Source organism: Myxocyprinus asiaticus, chromosome 12 (genome assembly GCF_019703515.2).
Source record: "Myxocyprinus asiaticus isolate MX2 ecotype Aquarium Trade chromosome 12, UBuf_Myxa_2, whole genome shotgun sequence".
Lineage (NCBI taxonomy): Eukaryota > Metazoa > Chordata > Actinopteri > Cypriniformes > Catostomidae > Myxocyprinus > Myxocyprinus asiaticus.
In genome coordinates this window covers 25,721,454-25,742,591 of record NC_059355.1, presented here as the reverse complement: position 1 = coordinate 25,742,591, position 21,138 = coordinate 25,721,454, and the positions used below count along the sequence as shown (strand labels likewise).

At 39.8% G+C, this 21,138-nt stretch overlaps 1 protein-coding gene across 2 annotated transcripts in view; it reads right to left on the bottom strand.

The window, feature by feature from the left end:
- Positions 1-21,138, bottom strand: part of LOC127449647 (lipoma-preferred partner homolog) — a 297,225-nt gene that overhangs the window by 66,489 nt on the left and 209,598 nt on the right. For both annotated transcript variants that reach the window (XM_051713194.1, XM_051713195.1), the window contains exon 7: positions 6,332-6,413. In XM_051713194.1, the coding sequence (XP_051569154.1) occupies positions 6,332-6,413 (82 nt within the window). The remainder of the gene's footprint in view (positions 1-6,331; positions 6,414-21,138) is intronic.

Sequence of the window (21,138 nt, the reverse complement as noted above, 5' to 3'; positions counted from 1 at the left end):
AATGTCTTCTGTCACTTACAGTAAAAAAGGAAGATCAGACTGCTAGAGATGAGGGGGGTGGATGTGAATATAGCAAAACCAGACCCCATCACATTCGAAGGAGTTAATCTCACTTCTGCAAAGCAACAAATAGCCTACACCTGCTCTCAAAAAGAAAGGTCTGCTCATGTCCTCATGTAAATGACACAAAACAAAGGCTAATATAGGCAAAAGACAGCATGACCACATCCCTTTGACATCACTGCAACATTATGCATGCAACACACAAAAGCATACAGAGTCCATTTGTGAAAATGCATCTTGAATGTTTCTAATTTAATGCATTTTTCCCCCTATAATAATGTTATTAGCATAACAATTTGAAAGAAAAATTAATTCAGAATTTCTTAGTGTTTAGTATGTTACCATTTTTCTTTAATGACTCAAGGACTACATAGGTTGCAAAACCTTTGAGAATGCTCTAAATCTTGGGTGCTTCAATGGAAATTATGACCTTTTGTACAAAGGAGTTAACATGGTTATCAATGTCATAAATTTGCTTATTTGATTAGTAACCAAGAAATAGTGCAGCACCTGAAATATTTCTTATTCATTTTACATCTCTTCATTTTACATTTTCAGAATTCTAAAAAAAAGCAAAAACTTCTTGTTTAACTACAAATGTAAATCCCTGATTTTAAATGTGGACCCAGACTTTTGAACCCCACTGTATATTTTAAAGAAAAAACTTCAAGTAAAAATAAAATAAAATAAAGGTAACAAAATTAATCTTAAAAGCAAATGTGTCAAAGTGTCATCACAAATGCTGTAAAACAATCAGTGCCATTCCATGGAAACAACTTTGAACGTATGCACGATTGTGCACATCCATGACAGAGTCTAAGCATGAAAATTACATATACTGTACACACACACACACACACACACACACACACACACACAAGGCGTCTTTACACAGCCGAGCTAAGGCTGCTCTGTGCCTGCTCAAAATTCTGTGTAAAGACGCAATGCTGCATACAAGTCAGTCTAAATTATGCCTGCCCTGACCCACCTCAACCCCTAGTATCAAAGGCAGTTCTAATGCTGCTGTAATTCTGTGTAAATGAAATGCAGCATTAGAGCAGCCTTAAACTTAGTTGTTGTCACAAGCATGTCATAGAGCATATATTGCATACTTTAATTTAAATTTAAATTACTGAGTCATTTTTAAAAGTATAACCACATTTTTTCATTCATTTAAAGGATTAGTTCACCCAAACATGAAAATTCAGTCATTGTCTACTCACCCCTGTGCTGTCTTAACACAAAGGGAGAAATTGTGAAAATATTTTGTGCTCGATGTCACAGAATGGCAATTTATGGTGACCACCTCTTCAAGCTTCAAAAGGACACAAAGGTATAATTCAGAATTCTAATAAATAATTCCATGAGACTCATGATTGTAATGAAAGCATATGATAAGGTTTGGTGAGAAACAAACTGAAGTCTCATGTATTATTTAGTGAAACTGTTGACGACCGTTGCTCTCCTCTGCACATTCATAAGACTGCACGAGACCAGTAGTTCAGGCAGCCCATTGGTGGAATGGAGTGTTCAAGCAAAAAGGCGTTTTGTTTATCTAAAAACAGGTCTGCCACGGCAATACTACAGAACAGAACACAGTTGCACACAAACCAGAGAACCAAACTTACAAAACAAGATTTTTAGTCCAAGAATCGATGCATTTATATTCATCTATTATATTTTTTAGCCGGAGTGCTCAATCAAACTCAGAGAGATAGGCTGCATCCGAAAACGTAATCAGTTAACAGCTTAACTGACAGTGTTTTCTCCTCAATTTGAAATGCCCAATGCCCAATGCGCTCTAAGTCCTCGTGGTGGCATAGTGACTCGCCTCAATCCGGGTGGAAGAGGACGAATCTCAGTTGCCTCTGCGTCTGAGACCGTCAATCTGCGCATCTTATCACGTGGCTTGTTGAGCGTGTGTGGAGACTTCACACTATTCTTCGCGGCATCCACGCACAACTCACCATGCGCCCCACCGAGAGTGAGAACCACATTATAGCGACCACTAGGAGGTTACCCCCATGTGACTCTGCTCTCCCTAGCAACCGGGCCAATTTGGTTGCTTAGAAGACCTGGCTAGAGTCACTCAGCATGCCCTGGATCCGAACTCGTGACTCCAGGTGTGGTAGTCAGCATCAATACTAATGAATGTAACTCTTAAGGGAACTGGTCTCAGGACAGATTGAAGAGCATCTTATTTTCATCCTACCTCTGTATACAGCCTCCGAAGGCAGCATTTTCCAGTTTTCGGACACAGCCATAGACAGAGGAGAGCCACAGTCACCATTTCCTAACCTGATGGCAAACGACACACGATAATAGGTATCTTTTCTATGTTATTCAGTGTTTTTGTCCTAACTAGCAGTGATGAGCGATGGTACAATCTGTCGTTTGCTTGGTTTTTATTTTCGGCATCATAGTGCTGGGTATCCCCGGCCGCTGTAAACTTGCATCAGTCCAAAAACTTTCTCATAACAATATATTGAAGCCAGCATATCATGAGATGGTTAAAAACTACTTGATTTCAGCTGAGAATGTCACACCTACCAAATGTTTCGCTGAGGTATCAATCACTTCAGAATGAGGTTCAGAATGGAGAACGTCCTGGTTACTTGCGTAACCTCCGTTCCCTGATGGAGGGAATGAGACATTGTGTCGATGTAGTGACACTAGGGGTCACTCTTGGGAGCCCGAGACACCTCTGGTCTTTGATAAAAGGCCAATGAAAATTGGCGAGTGGTATTTGCATACCACTCCCCCAGACATATGGGTATAAAAGGAGCTGGTATGCAACCACTCATTCAGGTTTTGTGCTGAGGAGCCGAGACAAGGTCCCGGCCATTTCAGCAGGTAGTTCAGCGTTGTGGCAGGAGGGACACAACATCTCGTTCCCTTCATCAGGGAACGGAGGTTACGCAAGTAACCAGGACGTTCCCTATCTGTCACTCACTCGACGATGTGTCGATGTAGTGACACTTGGGGTCCCCATATGAAACGCCGCAACTGGCTGAACTGTGTTACGTGAACTGGCGGTGTGTGATGGGCAGACCACTGTGTGCCTCATAGCCAGCGCACCAGGCCGACACGTAACCTCCCCCAACACTGTTATGAGTGTCGAACGGCCCTTTGGGGACAAGTCGACTGCCCAAAAGATAGAGACAGGCTAGACCAGTCGTGGCCTCTTATCCTCTTTTTTTTTTCCTCTCCCCCCAAAAAAAGGAATTAACCGACTGGGGCCACCAGGTCTAAGTCAGGGGGGTGTCACTCCCAAGGGGAAGACACCGCGGAGACCACACCCCGCCCAAAGGGGGGGGGGGGGTATTTTGAGTGAAAATACGTCACATGGTCTTGCCGAGCTTTGTAGGAAGTATGTCATGTGGAGAAGTCCCATGGTAGGTCCTACCCTGCGGGGGAGGAGTTTCTACAAGCATGGAGACTGGGGCAGAGGGGCCTCTGCCGAAGGAAGATGCAGTTTACCATCAGGGAAACAAATTAGCGGAAGATATACGTCGCATGGGGTTACCTACAGGGAACAACCACATGCGGAGCACCTACCCCAGTAGAGGGCTTAGTTATCACGTGTACTGAGCCGGCAGTGAGTTTCTCCGCAAACTCGTTTGCCACAGGGCTCGGAGGAAATCAACCAGGGAACACAGTTTGTGAACACTACTGGGAGTCAGTGGCACACATCTTCAGCTCAGGGAAGGTGAAAGGTGCTATGCAAGCGATACACCCGGCCAGCTGTCCCGGACTTACCTGCTTGTGCGTGCCACTACACGGGACGAAACCGGTTCCACCCGGAGATTGTGGAACCTCGCAAAGGTGTTGGGTGTTTCCCAGCCCGCTGCTCTGCAAATGTCTGTTAGAGAGGCGCCACTGGTCAAGGCCCAGGAGGCTGCTACACCCCTGGTAGAATGGGCTCGTAGCCCTGCCGGGGGTGGCATGTCCTGGGCGTGATATCCAAATAGATGCGTAAAGCGCGCACTGGACACAGCAATGTCAGGGCTGGGTCTGCCTCCTCCTGGGGCAGCGCTTGCAGGTTCACTGCCTGATCCCTAAATGGGGTTGTGGGAACCTTGGGCACATAGCCGGTCGGGGTCTCAGGATCATGTGAGAGTAGCCCGGACCGAACTCCAGGCACGTTTCGCTGACAGAGAACGCTTGCAGGTCTCCTACCCTCTTGATGGAAGTGAGCGCAGTCAGGAGGGCAGTCTTCAAATAGAGTGCCTTAAGCTCAGCTGACTGCAAGGCCTCATATGGGGCTCTCCATAGACCCTGAAGAACTACAGAGTGGTCCCATGAGGGAACGAGGCACGGTCTGGAGGGATTCAACCTCCTGGCGCCTCTCAGGAACCTGATGATCAAGTCGTGCTTTCCTATGGACTTACCGTCCACTGTGTCGTGGTGTGCCACTGTAGCAGCTACATACACCTTCAAGGTGGAGGGGGACAGCCTCCTTTCCAACCTCTCCTGCAGGAAGGAAAGCACCGATCTGACTGCGCATCTCTGGGGGTCTTCGCGTCGGGAAGAACACCACTTAGTGAACAGACGCCACTTAAAGGCATACAGGCGCCTCGTAGAGGGGGCCCTAGCCTGAGTGATTGTGTCTACCACTGCGGGTCTACCACCGTGGGTGGTAGACCGCTTAAGTCTTCCGCGTCCCGTCCAGGGGCCAGACATGGAGATTCCAGAGGTCTGATCACGGGTGCCAGATGGTGCCCCGTCCCTGAGAAAGAAGGTCCTTCCTCAGGGGAATTTGCCGGGGGGGGGGGCTGTCGCGAGGAGCGTGAGGTCCGAGAACCACATCTGGGTGGGCCAGTAGGGTGTTACCAGGATGACCTTCTCCTCGTCCTCCCTGACCTTGCACAGGGTCTGTGCAAGTAGGCTCACTGGGGGAAATGTATATTTGCGAACTGAATCGCGTAGCCAAGTCGGACGGTCCGGATCAGCCATTGCGACGGACTGGAAAGCGCAAGCCACGTGTCCAAGCTCCGGGCAAGGGGGACCAAAGGGACAATCTCGTCGGACGTACCGGCAGGTGGGGCCTCGCGGCGGGGCGGAGCCTGAGGTGCCACGCCATGTTGTGGCCGTGCTGAGTTCAGGGACATCGATTTAGTTTCACTAAATAATATATTAGATTTCGGTTTGTTTCGCAGCAAACCTTACTGTATGTTTTCATAACGACCAAGACTCTCATGGAATCATTTATTAGACTTCTGAATTATACTTTTTACCTCCTTTTGAAGCTTGAAGTGGTGGTCACCATAAACTGCCATTGTATGACATCACTGAACACAAAATTTTTCACAATTTCTCCCTTTGTGTTAAGAAAAAAAAAGGAAGTCATATTGGGTTATAACAACACAGGGGTGGGTAAACAATGACTGAATTTTCATTTTTGGGTGAACTATTCCTTTAATATTTCTACATTCACTATTTCATATTTAAAACTTGAATTGAATATTTCAGGGTGAATACAAGTTAAGATCAATTGAGTGAGTCAGTGAGGCACTTATAATGGAAGTGAATGGGGTCAATCCGTAAACGTTAAAATACTCACTTTTTCAAAAGTATAGCCACAAAAAGTAAACAATATGCATGCCAGCATGATTTTAGTGTGATAACATTGCTTGCTAATGTTTTCTGTGTAAAGCTATATTCAATTTTGCAACTTCGTTGCCATGATGACGTAACGACATTTACCTCAAAACCCTTAAATTAACTATTTAAACAACTTTAAGCTCAAATAATACACACGTTTTAACAGCAGAAAATTTTTTAGTGCTTTTATAAAATTATAAGCTTAACATTTCTACCTTTAAACCTTCCAAAAATTGGTCCAATTCACTTCCATTGTAAGTTTCTCACTGTAACCTTGATTCTTTTTTTTTTTTTTAAGAAAAGTAGGGACAAGTCAGAATTAATTTTTTGTGGTAGTCAACATTATGCTACAAATGCTGTCGATTGAGGTTAACTTGCATTGAACCCGGAATTTTCCTTTAATTTAATAGCATTATTTATTCAGTTGTATTTGCTTTGTAAATGCATTTACTTTATGTTCTTCTGAGCAGCATTAAACAGTCTGTGTAAATACACATACTGTAAATGCCACATCAGCTTCTGTGCCACCTTTGCTGTGTAAAGATGCAGTATATAACCTCATGCATAACCTTATACATACCTCAAACTTGTCTTATTTTTTAGTCTAGCTTCCAGATTTTAAGAAAATCATATAAGCTCTATGTGATGTGTACTAGTCACATACCAAAATACTCCTGAGAGGGGGGGTTGTCCATATCATACAACATCTTCTTAGTCAGGCGGTCCAGCTCCTCCTCAGGATGGCCCTAAAACACATCAAAGATACCCAACACAGTTACACATACACTCATTCACACACTAATCAGCTTGCAAGCACATTGCACAAAAGCACAAATGTACAAATGTACAAATCTCTCAAACATCATACAAAAAATATATAGTATATAGTTCCACAGCTCATTTTTAATTGACAGAATTCCAAAGGTTCAAAGGGATCATCTGAGGGGGTGCACTGGGCTGCACTATAGATGAGAATTCCTCTGAGTTTGACTGACAAAATATTTGCACCTGTAACTTTCATTTAATATTTACAGCAGTTGTATACATTAGGCTAAGCCAAGCCTCAAATCTCATGCCAAATAATGTCAAAACTGTATTCAGAGTGAAATGGAAACCACTGACTTATCAACATAGATAAAAAGGGGGCCTGGGTAGCTCAGTGGTAAAATACGCTGGCTACCACCCCTGGAGTTCGCTAGTTCGCTAGTTCGAATCCCAGGGCGTGCTGAGTGACTCCAGCCAGGTCTCATAAGCAACCAAATTGGCCCGGTTGCTAGGGAGAGTCACATGGGGTAACCTCCTCGTGGTCGCTATAATGTGGTTTGTTCTCGGTGGGGCACATGGTGAATTGAGCGTGGTTGCCGCGGTGGATGGCGTGAAGCCTCCACACTATGTCTCCGTGGCAACGCGCTCAACAAGCCACGTGATAAGATGCGCAGGTTGACTGTCTCAGACGCGGAGGCAACTGAGATTCGTCCTCTGCCACCTGGATTGAGGCGAATCACTATGCGACCACAAGGGCTTAGAGCACATTGGGAATTGGGCATTCCAAATTGGGAGAAAAAGGGGAAAAATCCCCCCCCCCCCCCCCCCCCCCAAAAAAAAAAACAGATAAATATATCATAAAACTCAACCAACACACTGTAAAAGGTTTCGCTGGTCAGTATTTATTTTTATTTTGTGTGTTTTCATTATTTCTTTTGAAAAAATAAAATGTTTTCTAGCAAATATAAAGTGGGATTCACTAGTGAAAATGTATGTATTTTAAAATATTTTGTAATATAATGCAAATGTTTTCATTACAAATTATATTATCAGAATAATTTGAGTAAAACTTTGTTTGTAGAAAGTGTTCCTTCTTTAAGAACAATGTGCATTTACTATTAAATTGTAACATAAAGTAACAATTTTTTTGTTCCTGGGTAGTAAGTGTTATTTCTTAATTGCTTATGCCTCAAAAGTATAGAAAATGGCTTTTTTTCCCCACAAACTTTGCTTTTGTGACCAGGACAGTGATATTTTGAAATGTACCTATTTCCAATGAGAAAACGGGTCTTTTCGTTCACATAAAGTCAGGAAAAAACAACATATGAATCCAAAATCCTTCTTTATCTGTGGTCCGACGAAGACACAGGCTTTGACCTTTGCCTCAGACAGCTTAGGGAAGAAGTCTTGAAGGTACTTGAAGGCTGCCAACTCCTTATCTAGAGCTCTGACAAATTGTTTCATAAGGCCCAATTTGATGTGCAGTGGTGGCATCAGCACCTTCCGGGGTTCCACCAGTGGCTCCCACTTGACGTTGTTCCTCCCCACAGAGAACTCGGTCTGCTGTGGCCAGCTGTGGTAGTGCGCCTTGGTGTCCCTGCTGTCCCAAAGGCAAAGACAGCAGGGAAACTTGGTAAAACCGTCTTGGAGACCCATCAGGAATGCAACCATTTTGAAGTCTCCTATGACCTCCCAGCCATACTCAACATACTTCAAGGCATCCAGCAAGGTCTTGATGTTGTTGTAATACTCTTTGAGGTGCACCGAGTGAGCCAGGGGAAGAGATGGGTACTTGTTACCATTATGGAGCAGCACGGCTTTGAATATTACTTTAGTATAAATACATGTTAATTTGGATTCATATGTTGTTTTTTTCTGACTTTATGTGAATGAAAAGACACAAATTTGCCCATTTTCTCATTGGAAATCAAAATATCTGAAACACAAAAGCAAAGTTTGTGGGGAACCATAGCCATTTTCTATACTTTTGAGGCATAAGCAATTAGGAAATAACACTTACTACCCATGAACCAAATAAATAATAATTTGTTACACAGTGTCAGTGCTTGAAGTTTTTCTTGCATACCACCACTTCTCAGAGTCTTCTGGTACAATGTAATGTCTTTATTTAATGTAAGTCGGTGATTCGATGAGGCCATCCAAACACTTTTATCTGAACTTCCAAATGATTTTGATAAAATCGCGGTGGTAAACATCCGAGCCCTCTCTGCGCAAAACTCAGCGGTGAGTTTAACAACACATGTTCAAATTCATGTGTGCAGGACAAGAAAAGGCTAGTTGTCCCCTCATTGAATGGGAGGATAATAAAGAAAAAGGAAAAAACAGACATAATGCTCTTTTGTCGGTTTTAGGCTGCATTATTTTGTGTAAAAGTACAGTTCTACTCTTATGTGGGTTGATATGGTCAAAGATAGACATGCTCTTCCTCCATTTTCATAAACAATAATGTTTGTATGTTTTTATTTTCAAAGTAAAGTTAATCAAAACCTATTTGTTAGTTGAGGGTGTGAGGTCATGTTTGTTCATTTACAACCAGACCTTACATTTTTTTATTAAATACCTTTTTTTTTAATTGCAATTACATACTATTTTTATTTAAATAAATGCATATTATTAACAGTTTATTTTTCTTCATGTTAACATGCTAGTTACAACATGCTACTTTGAAACAACGTGTATTGAGAAAAGCACAAATAAAAACAATACAAATAAATGATGATTTGACTTTTATGTTACAATGTTTTTTGTACTTTGGCAAAAAAATATCAATGCTCTCTCTTTGCACTGTCAAACAAACAAGTGCTGAAGCATTTTACCAATCAGAAATTAGCATAATTAAATCTGATTCATAGTAATGACCAGCATCATCCAATCACTGCCAACCATGTAAAAATATAATTATACATTATAAATTCTGAATCTATGCACTGATTGCCACTGTCCCATGTATGAAAAACATGTTGAGTGGTTCTAAAAATCATCTGTAGCCTTAAACTAAATTTTAGGTTGGATTTTTAGAGTGAAAGCACTTGGCTGCATAGGAAATATATAGGATGCTCACTTGCTCCCTATTTAGTGAATGACTTAACCTCCAGTGTGCTGTCTGCCTGCACTGGTTCAGAACAGTTCGAAATGCACCTTATTTTCATCATAACTCCATATAAAACCTCTGAAAGCATTTTTTCCCCCCCTCAATTTGATAATGCACAGTAAATATAGGATTTCTAATTTAAAAAGTAGCACTTTTGTACAGTATAGTGTACACTGTGTTTAAAAGTGTGCCATTTTTTGTGATATATTGCTGAAATGTCAAAAATAGCATATAGTATGAAACTAGAAACTCTAATCTTTTGACTCAAAAAGGTTTCAATGTAAAAGCTTAATTAGGTTTCTTACCAGATGTAGTTTTGTTGGCGTTTCTCCCAAAGACGTTTCTCACCATGTTGTTTTGTCACATTACTCTGTATGTCGAAAGTGTAACCCTTACTGACAGCCAAGAGTCTACTGAACTGAGATCAGTCAGTTGAAATTAATTCAAATTATGCGTTCTGTATTTCAAAGCCAAAATATAATGTCCACGCAGAAGGGCGCAGGGTTGCACAAGGTTTAATATGACCAACTAACAGAACAAAAACGTATTGTATCATCCTACCACTCATGAGTATGAATATACTGTATAGTTACAAAATTATTATTATTATCATCATTATTTTCATTATTAAGGTAGATGTAACAAAGTACATGTATGTCAGTTGTAAAGTTGTTTATGTGACCGCTTCAGAGCTGTTTCCAGCTAATGTACCTTATTCACAATAATTTTTGACAGGAATGGCAAGAAGGCTGTAAGGGATAGACTTACAGTTTCTTCAGTAGGTTGTACTGTTGTTTAAAGTGTTTAGAATGGTTCCATTTTTGACACATTGAAAAAAAAAAACATCTTTCAAAGACATTTCAGTAGGCAAAAAGCCTACTCAGCCTGGTTTTCATTCATGTCAAAAATCATATGTGGCTCTACTGTGAATAAGGTGTATGGTATTTACATCATCGTCTGAATTCTCTCAATCAATTTTGTTTACTTCGTCCCTATATACAGTACTATGTGGCACTATATAGGGAACGAGTGAGTGATTTGGAGACAATAACAGCCTTAACCAAATGGCTGGATTGATCACTCCAAAACCAGGAACGATCATACAATAACTATTTACCGGTGCAAATGTAGTTAAACAGGAAACCACACCAACAAACACATCTACAACACTGTTCAATTACATAAAGCAATGCACAATCTAACAAATCACTGGTGAGAGAATGGGTCAATTATGGTGTCAGAGGTGCTTCTGGTGGTGTCACAATGAGTAGTGTTTAGACAAAAACACCATTTACAGGCACAAATCACAAGCTTAGGTTTCCTCCCCTCTGACCAACAGACACAATAACACCCGATGTGCCTCAGTTTGCTTACAGTTTTCAGCAACATGCTACTCATGAACTTCCTTCCGCTATGCCGAGTTAGTGTTCTATTCCTTGTCACAAGCTTCGGTACGAATCGGCATACTGTCAGGCCAGCTAGACATGTTCTGTCAGTAAGATGCAGAGCTGGTGACTGCATCTCACACATACAGTGGGAGGAGAACCAAATCATTCCATCACTTAATGAAAACCTTCACAAAAAACTTGACTGAAATATCTCCACTTCCTCCACACAACTTATTACTATGGTTGAGGTTAATTACTCCTAGATATGTACTCAATAACTTGGCTGGATTCAAATAATCCTGGACTGCTCAGTAAACCTGCTGCAGATCTTTAAACATAAGGCTGTGCCCTGTGTGCTGTATGTGCACCCAGGTGGGCCCAAAACCCCTCAGAGAAATATGAATGAGAGAACTGTCTTGTGTGTGGATTCTGATAAACTGTAATTCCCATAATTGCTCTGTATGGTATTTGTGACAATTTGACATGTAATTTGACAGTCTGAGTGGGCATAGTGGATTGAGGAAAACAACTTATAAAACAAAATACTGTGTCTAATTATCTCTACTTTAGTACAACTTAAAAATTAAACTCTTCTTTCTACAAGTTAACAAATAGGACATTAATAATCAAATGTATTTAAGATTAGAGGAAAGAAAATATTTTTGAAAAAGCAAGAAAAAACGTATCCATCAGGGACAAAAGTGAACAAGGGAAAATGTGACAGAAAGTGACTGTGGGGGCAAAAGTAGTGAGTTCCTCTCTTTATTTTATCTTTTATCTAACATTTGACATATTTCATAATATTCTATTCCAGGCCTATCCACTTAAGAACTTAGTGCCTCTTCAGACATCGTATTGACCTGCAGATGTCAAATTTCTTTAATCGCTGTCTAAGAGGTGAGTGATACTGAATGTGTATCTAATAAGTGTTTTTTATGAAAAAAATAAAAATATATATATCAGCTCTGAAAATGCTGAACATTAAGAAAACAGTCCCAACAACTCAACAGAAAAAAAAAAAAGTGATTACATTAAAATGTACCATGGTGGTAGACAGTAGAACACTGAATAATCAAACATATGGACAAGAACATATTTAAAAATTATTATTTTTTACAGCTTCTATTATGTTTTAAGTTTATGTGAGGATTAACTGATGATGGACTGCTGAATTATTGAAAAATAATGCACACCTGAGGTGGTAAAACCATTATACCTCGGATGTGCATTATTTTTCAATAATTCAAGTCAATTATTCCACTTATACCACGCTTACCACACCTTAAGACATCGTTCAGGGTTTTATCCCAAGAAGTTTTTCGGTTTTCGTCCCTACAATGCTCTTGTGAGTCGAACTACTTTCTTATGCCAAGGATTCAGCGTCTTGCTCTAATACAGTCCGAGCCTTCGTTGCTAATTAGAAAACACTTTAGAACTAGCAACAGAGGCTTGCGCTGCTTTATTGGAGCACTTACATGAGTAACAAGGTAGTGCGTTTATGCATGTGTGTGAGCATTTGTGTGTGAGTTTGTGTTTGAATGATCGAAAGAAACTCAGAAACTGAGAGAGATCACGTGTGGGATTACCTTTATTTTTTGCAGCTCTCGTCAGATGTAACATTGCTTCAAAATCGCCAAGATGTAAGTTTAAGCACAATACTCAGCAGCATCGAGTGTCGCCATTTTTGTATATAGCTTCTCTGATGTAAATCTTAACAACTGTTTTCAATCCCACTGAGATGCAGGTGTGCACTGACATGACGGTAAGTGTGTGCGAAAGAGAGAGAGAGAGAAAAAGAGGGATCCCATAGATGCTTTTCAATTGAAACTGAAATAAATGTAGGATATTATAGACATTGTTTGTCATTCTTAGCCAATGTACTTAACCAATGTCTTTGTTTTAATTGGTTATTTTGTTGTGGTAGCTTGTACGGCTCTTTGAAATAAATGAAATAATTTTGCGAAGTGATATGGAACCGTTATGCGGTCAAGGACTGGAACTACTTCATAGATGTGCGTTTACTGGAAATAATTGCACACCTTAGAACGTTCGTCAACCAATCAGAATTAAGCATTTAACAGACCTGTGGTATAATTTAAAATTAACAGTTCATGCGATAATTGTTTAGATTAAGAATTTATTTCAATGCATTGATTCAACTGAAGTGGGCCTATTTGATATCCATAAATGAAAAAGATGCTATTTTTGTTTTATGGTTAGAAAACAATATCCTCACTGAAAAATCATTTCCGGTGGTTAAATATTGTATTGTTTTTTTTTTTTACACTGGTATGCATACAGTTTAGACCCACGGGCACACACAGACCCTGACAGCTATCTTGTGACATTTTAATGCATGACTCTTATGAATGAAGAAATGTGTGTAATCATCCGTAGAATCCACTGAATATTTTGGTTATTAAAAAGAGGACATATTTTAAGAGCACCTTTAAAGGAAACTGTGAAAAATCAAACATATCCATCTCCACTCTACTAACTATGTCTTTCATAGGTGCTTTCATGACTCATTCACAATTAATGCGAGACAGAGGGAAAGATAGAAAGTGATAAGTGAGAGAACATAGGTGAATAAGCTACCTCTAAACCAAATTCTGCTGAAAAAAGCCCTGCATTATCATCGCTCTGTGTGGGATAAAATACTCACGGGCAGATAAATGTCATTGAACAAAAAGTACATCTCTCTCTACACACACACACACACAATCAAAGGGCACAGTGCTTTCAAGAACATGGTTAAGGATTGCATTCCTGTGAACATGAGGTCAACGTTCACTTCAATAAATATTATTCCCTGCAGAGACATTTTCTTCCAAAAAGAACAAATAATTGTGTGATATTTGTGTCTCTCCAAGAGGTGTGATTTCCCTGGCTTGCATTGGATACTGGCTGTTATCTAAAGGCCAAAGTATACTTTGGTTGTCTTCGTTGCTGATCGCTCCGCGCACAGTATGTGAGATGCAAGTTTGTCATCAGCACAGTTCGCTCCGCCATTGACTGAAATAAAAGAGTATCACAAAGCAGTTGTAGTGAGAATAAGCTGAATGCGTTCATATTCGCTCGCGATCAGAAAAGTATACTTCGAAAGACTACTCTGCCTTTTAGTGTTCAGCCGGCCCCATCCGATCCGGAACACAGAAAAACGGAGTATACCTGGGCCTTAAGAAACAAGGGAATTAGTCAATGACAATGACTTTAATCAAGCGGCAGGAACACATACTGTACATTCTGACTGACAATACACAGTTGCACCATCTTTGGTACTGTACAATTCATACAGTACTGTATATAGTTTATCCAAATTGAAAAATGTCATTTGAAAAAGAAAATGAAAAATCAAATCATTTACTCACCCATAAATAAATGTCTTTAATTTTCCAGGACAACAAAAGATGATGTTAGGCAGAATGACAGCCTCAGTCACATTCACTCACTTGAAGTTAAAGGTGACCTTTAAATCTCTTTAATGTGCTTTATTTGTATGTAATCAGATATTACTCGACTTTTCAGCAAGGTAAATCCATCAGAATTGGATGGAGTCTGATAGACTAATGGTTGTTTGGTGGTGTGAGCAGCAGAACTTGAAGGGGGACATATAATGACTTGGTGTTGCACAGGTGGATGAAAAGAGGTACAGATGAGGAGCAGACTCAGTCAGAGGTTATAAAACACTACACTCATGCTGGGTTATTGGCATCCTGTCAGGGACCATTAGACAGCACATTGGTGGTGTGTTCATCTGCTGCCCCCAGCAGGGGAAGCTCAGTGGGGCCATGGGCTAAACATGACACCCCCCCACCCCACCCCCCGTCCCATGGTAGCTGATGTTGCTCTGGGAGAAAATAAAATTAAAAAAGCCTTTTACTCCAGGGAGCCTTTAGCCCCATTGTCCCCTATATGTTACACTCACTCGTCTGTTTATTCATACTAGTACTTCACTCTCTAAAAGTGGAAAAAATAAACGATTGCATCATTTGCAAATCATTAAACAAACTTTTCTTGCTTTCAGTCTCTCTTTGTGGTTGCCAAGCACTCAGTGAATAATTACCCAGCTTTCTACAAAGAAACTGAAAAAAAAAGAAGATTCTTCTGTCACAACAATGTGCAATGTGACATTTTCTGTCAAGACTCCTCAAATGAAATATCTTGGCTTCTTTTGTTAATAACATTTAAATAATCTCAGTCTATAGGGAGTACATTACAATGAGCAACACAGTGCATTGTATCTTACCAATAAATGCAAAACTTGAATGTAAAATGTCTTCCCTCAGACATGATACAAGATGGCAGAACAATGCCTTCATGTCTAGCTAACCCCTTTATGAGAGGCTTAGAGTTGATAGACATGCAGTTGTAAGGGCTTAACATAGTAAATTGAGATGATAGCTAGTTAAATATGGTAACTTCTAACACTTCCCCACAAAATGTCTTCTCCTTAAAGGGTTTATATTAAAATATAATTGCATAAATGTCTCAATATGTGATTACTCCTGACATCTCTACAAAGATTTACCTGCAATATGGTAACAGGAACAAATAAAATTAAAGCTTACTTAGTTGTCTACATATTAAACCAGTATAGGAGAAAGTATTTTAACATCGAAAAGTTTACAAATATCACTTTTTATAAAAGAGTTTGCTGATTTCATACTACACTGGCATTATTTTGGCATCTCAGTTCACATTTTGACCGTTTACAAAGAGCTGCAATGTTTGAAGCAATACAGTACTGTAGTGCTGTGTTTGTGTGTAAATGGTCATAAATGGGCAGTGCAAAATACAGACATACAAGACGTATCTGGCACTTTCTATGGAATGAGGTTTTAAGGGAATATGCAATGGAAAAAAAAAAAGATCAAATTAAATTAAATCAAATTAAATAAATTACACCTGCAAAGGACATTTGGCTACTGCAGAGAGGTAGAAAGCAAAACTGGCAAAAACAAGCTCAAGGCCACCTAGAGAGGAGCTAGCAAAGCACAAATACAAACACACATACACACGCTCTTACACACATAAAGTATACATTTCCCTCTGTATAAAATGGGTCATGTTGTTTTCAGCTCTAATTAAAAAGCAAAGGGAAAAACACAACAGTCAAGTCTGAAAAAAGAAAGTGTGATGATGGAGAACTGTGTTAACACAGAAAAGATGGCATTGATAATAATTAAAAAGAAAGATCAAGGAATTTCCACTATTGGAGGTTTGCACTGACACACAGAGCAGACAAAATTGCTCCGCTCAGAAAAAGTCATTTTTCGGCTTGATGTATGTTTCCTGTAATGTATGATGCTTCTTTCCACATTAAGGGGGCGAGTGTGTGTGTGTATGTGTGTGTATAAAAGTAGGTCAGGTTTTGGGAACTGACACATCTCCCTTCTAACAGATAAGAGTAAATCTCAATTGCTAAGAGTGGCCCTGCAAGCAGGGAAGAGGGAGAGTTAGCATATGGGTTACAAGGAAATCCAGGGTTCAAGTCACAGTGTGTGTGTGTGTCTGTTGGGGGGTAAAAGTGACAGTTCTTTTTTACCAATAATTATTCAAAAAAACTAAACATTGTCTTTGAACACATCCTCTTGTGTTCTTCCACCACGACTACAATTGCCGGTCGTTATGCTGTTCTTGCCTTTAGAAAAGGTGTCATTAGTTTATATTTAAACACCAGCGGTGAGTGTAATGAACATCTACATAGGTTCGCACCTAAAAATCAATGTCCTGGCACTCTTACACACTTCCTCTGGTCTGGCTTCCCTATCATTTGCTCTGCATGACGAGAGTGAATCCTTCCCTTCCATTGGCAACCAATTTTAAACAAATGACAGATAATCTGAATGAAGGTCTGAAGGTTATCTCCTGTCCAAACACCAACACACCGAATTATCTGCTACACAGAAAAAATACCTACACACACAATGACACTCTAACGCATACAAACACACACCTTGGACGCTACAGTCAAAATACATTTCAGTCTATTTTGAATGACAAATTTCCATCAACCGGAATTAAGTAATCTTTAAGATCATGTACATAGACTGTTATGAATTAAGCATTACATAACATAATTAAATTTGAGTAGGATACTTCACATCTATGCTTACTGTATAATAATGTAGATTATTTAAAGATTACCCAATTCAGTTTGAAATTTGTCATACAACTGAAATGCGTAAATCTCTTTTTCGAGTTTATATTAGTGAAGACCTCTCATCGACAGAACAGTTTTCATACTAAGATAATGAGATTTACTATACCCTAAAGGCAGGGCCGTAGCTAATGGGGTGAAAGGTGGTAACAATTCTAGGGGCCCACAGGTTCAGGGGGGCCCACAACAAATTTTAGACTGCATTTTTTAATATGAAAGGGGCCCAGAACAATACAGAGTAAGTGGGCCCAGAATTCCCTGCTACGGCCCTGCCTAAAGGCCTTTTCATACCAAACGAGATGCAATAATGAGGCGAATGGCCCTTTCCCATAGAAAGCGAAGCGAATGAACACCGTTAGCACATTCACGCCTTTACAAAAGGTGGCGCTAATCGACAAGCAATTTTACCCAGGTACCGTAGGTGGCTCAGTGCACCTTTGATCGAGAAAAGAAAACTGATTTCTCTACAAGCTGAAAACAAACATAAAATCGATCTAATTGTTTTGCTTACCTTACATTGAAACGATGTTGATTTCAGTTGGGCAAAACGATGTCATGGAGTGTCCATGTATATTTGATCTAATTGGTTTGCTTACCTGCCGTTGAAACGACGTTGATTTCAGTTGGGTGAAATGACGTTATTCAGTCAGCATATTTTCTACTTTTATTTTTTAAATCCCAAATACTTAAAAATGAATAAATCAGCCTATATACTGTATGTACTCTTTATTAAACACACAGATGCACAGCACATTCAGATACTCATTATTTTATTTATACAAAATATACATTTACAAATACAAAATTCTTTGGAGTTAAATTTTCTACAGTATATAAATCTTAATATTTAACAGCTAATTATAGAAAAAATGCCTTCACACTGTTGCATTCACAAATGGATGTATAATAACAAATTACATGCTAATTTAAAGGTAGTGTAAATTTTACAGATTTTAAAAGTTAGTTCATCCATAAAACTAAAATGCTGTCATCATACACACCCTCATGTTATTCTGAACACTGGACATTTTTATTCTGTGAAAAACAAAAGGAGATAAGGCAGAACATTAGGGACTGACATTCTCAGTCACCATTTTCTTTCATTGCTTCTTTCTTTTCTATTTCTATTTAGTTGACTGAAATTAAATTTTGCAATATGTTCTTCTGTGTTTCACAAAATAATATCAGACAGGTTTGAAACATTTTAAGAGATCTTGAGGCCCCCTGGAAGTGTCCCAACCCCCTGGTTGAGAACCACTGCTTTAGAGGACAGAGAGGAAGGATTATTGTCACCTGTTGCGTACATCGCGTGGTGTTTGCCTCGGGTGGAGGTTACCCCATGTGACTCTACCCTCCCTAGCAACCGGGCCAATTTGGTTGCTTAGGAGACCTGGCTGGAGTCACTCAGCACACCCTGGATTCAAACTCGTGACTCCAGGGTGGTAGTCAGCATCAATACTCACCATTATTACAATAATTGTTATGAAAATTAAACCTTGTTTTACTACATGAACGCGTATACAGCTGCTGACCGAAATCAATGGTTTAGAGTTAAAAAGTACTTAAATATTGATCTTTTTCACAACAAAAGCGATCATTTAGAAGACATTAAAATAACCGCTGGAGTCGTATAGATGAAGTTTATACTGACTGTCTCTGATTTTTGGAGCTTCAAAAGTCTGATCACCATCCACTTGCATTTTAAGGACCTACTGAGCTGAGATATTTTCTATTTTTCTTCAAATGTGTTCTGGTGAAGAAAGCAAGTCATACACACCTGGGATATCACGAGGGTGAGTAAATAATGACAGAATTTTCATTTTTGGGAGAACTTTCCCTTTAAGTTAAGCAAACCCTTAGTGAAAATATGCCTACAATTATATCTAAAGGTTTTGTTGAAGGGTTAGTTCACCCAAAAAATATTAATTCTCTCATCATTTACTCAAACTCATGTCATCCCAGATGTGTATGACTTTCCTTTATCTGCATAACACAAAGGAAGATTTTTAGAAGAATATCTCAGCTCTGTAGGTCCATACAATGCAAGTGAATGGTGACCAAAACTTTGGAGATCCAAAAAGCAATCCAATAAGTTTTAGGTGAGAACAGATCAAAATATAACTCCTTTTTTCATAATAAATCACATCAGCATCCTCCTTGGCAATCATGATTTCAAGTTCGATTACACTTCCTAGCACCATCTCTGTGCATGCTTCAAGCACTGGGAAGTGTAATAGAGCTAGAAATCATTATCATGCCTAGAGACTGCAATGGCAAGATGTTCAGTGAAAAAGGAGTTACATTTTGGTCTGTTCTCACCCAAAACTGACTGGATCACATCGGAAGACATTGATTAAACTACTGGAGTCGAATTGATTACTTTTATGCTACCTTTATCTGCTTTTTAGAGCTTCAAAGGTCTGGCCACCTCTCACTTGCATTGTATGGACCTACAGAGCAGAGATATTCTTCTGAAAAAATGTATTTGTGTTCTACAAAAGAAAGAAAGTCACACACATCTGGGATGGAATGAGGGTAAGAAAATGATGGGAGAATTTTCATTTTTGGGTGAACTATCCCTTTAACTTAAGGGATTCCCTGCAATTGGATCAAGTTCTTTGCTCTTGCAGTTCAAGTTATATTTGCATACATCTAATTTTGAAGAGAACTTGCAAGTAGACAGCCATCCATATAAAAGCAGAAAAAAGTCTTGTGTGGTGTAGGTAGAACTGCAATAGACATCTGTCCAGGTTGACACAGGTTAAGGCCAACATCTGTGCGCAAATAGGGCATTCAATTACAAAATTCCCAATGCAAAGGAAAAAATACAGTAATATATGAAGACAATCCATGTAAGATCAGAGAGCTTTTTAAAGGGGATGCAAGGCAGTGATGCAGCAATATCATTTACATGTTAAGAGAACCCTTAGGAGAAAAAACTTTTTAATTTTTAAGGCATTTAAAACGAAACACATGTCCTCACTGCTTCAGCTTTTAATGTTGGTGGCCGAAACAGGTTTCTTTGCTTTATGCCACCCACACACTATACGACTTTCAAAGTCGTCGGATTGCTGTTCTTTTCACACTACACAACTGTCTGTCTGTATCTTGAAGTTGCTGTGGATTGCACATTACACGAGGGATCGGCGACAGGGTCACACAATACAAAACATTGTCAAGATGGCAGAGTGATAAGTCGAACTTTTTACAGGCTTTGATTTTTATTTTTATTTTTACTTAAGCGTGAACTTCTGTCTTCAAAAAGTTTTCCGATTGCCTTTTTTCAGCGGGACACTCTCTGATGCATCATGGTGGAGAAGACGGGTGAAGATTGCAGCAGGGGAGGAAAGTACAGATCTGATGGAGCTTGAAGTGTCCTCTGCTAAAGACATACGACAGCAGACGATGCCTCACACACCTCTCAAAAGTCCTGGGCCCAAAAGAGTGAAAGCGGGACAGGAAAAAAGTTTCAACTAACTTTCTTTATGCCGCCATCCAAAGCCTTAGCCATAAGTTTGATGAAAATGCAGAATATATCTGCACTATTGAATTTCAATTTAAAGAGAACACTGATGCGATTGTGAAAATTACGGGGTCTCTGGATGCAAATACGATGGTGATGAAAGGTGTTAAGGAGGATGTGGAAAAGCTGAAGTCACAAGTGACACATCTTCAGAAGGAAAATGACTTTTTGGAACAGAAATGTGTGGAACATGACCGATACAAGCGCAGATGGTCCTTGCGCTTAACGGGGTTCCTGAAAGAGAAGATGAAGATGAAGATGCCAGAAGCGTTGTGATTGATTTTCTGTCACAGATGGTCTTCCACTCTCCCAACCAGCTACAGAACACTGTGGATACAATTCATCATCTTGGCAAAAAAGTGAAGGGTGCAAGACCACGGCAAATCATCATTCAATTTGGCATGAGAACTGTACGCGATATGGTATGGAGGATATCCAAAAAAGCACTGCTCTGTATGGAGAGAAAAATCCGCTTCAGAGAGGACTTCTGCAAGGACGACAGGGAGGCACATGATCGACT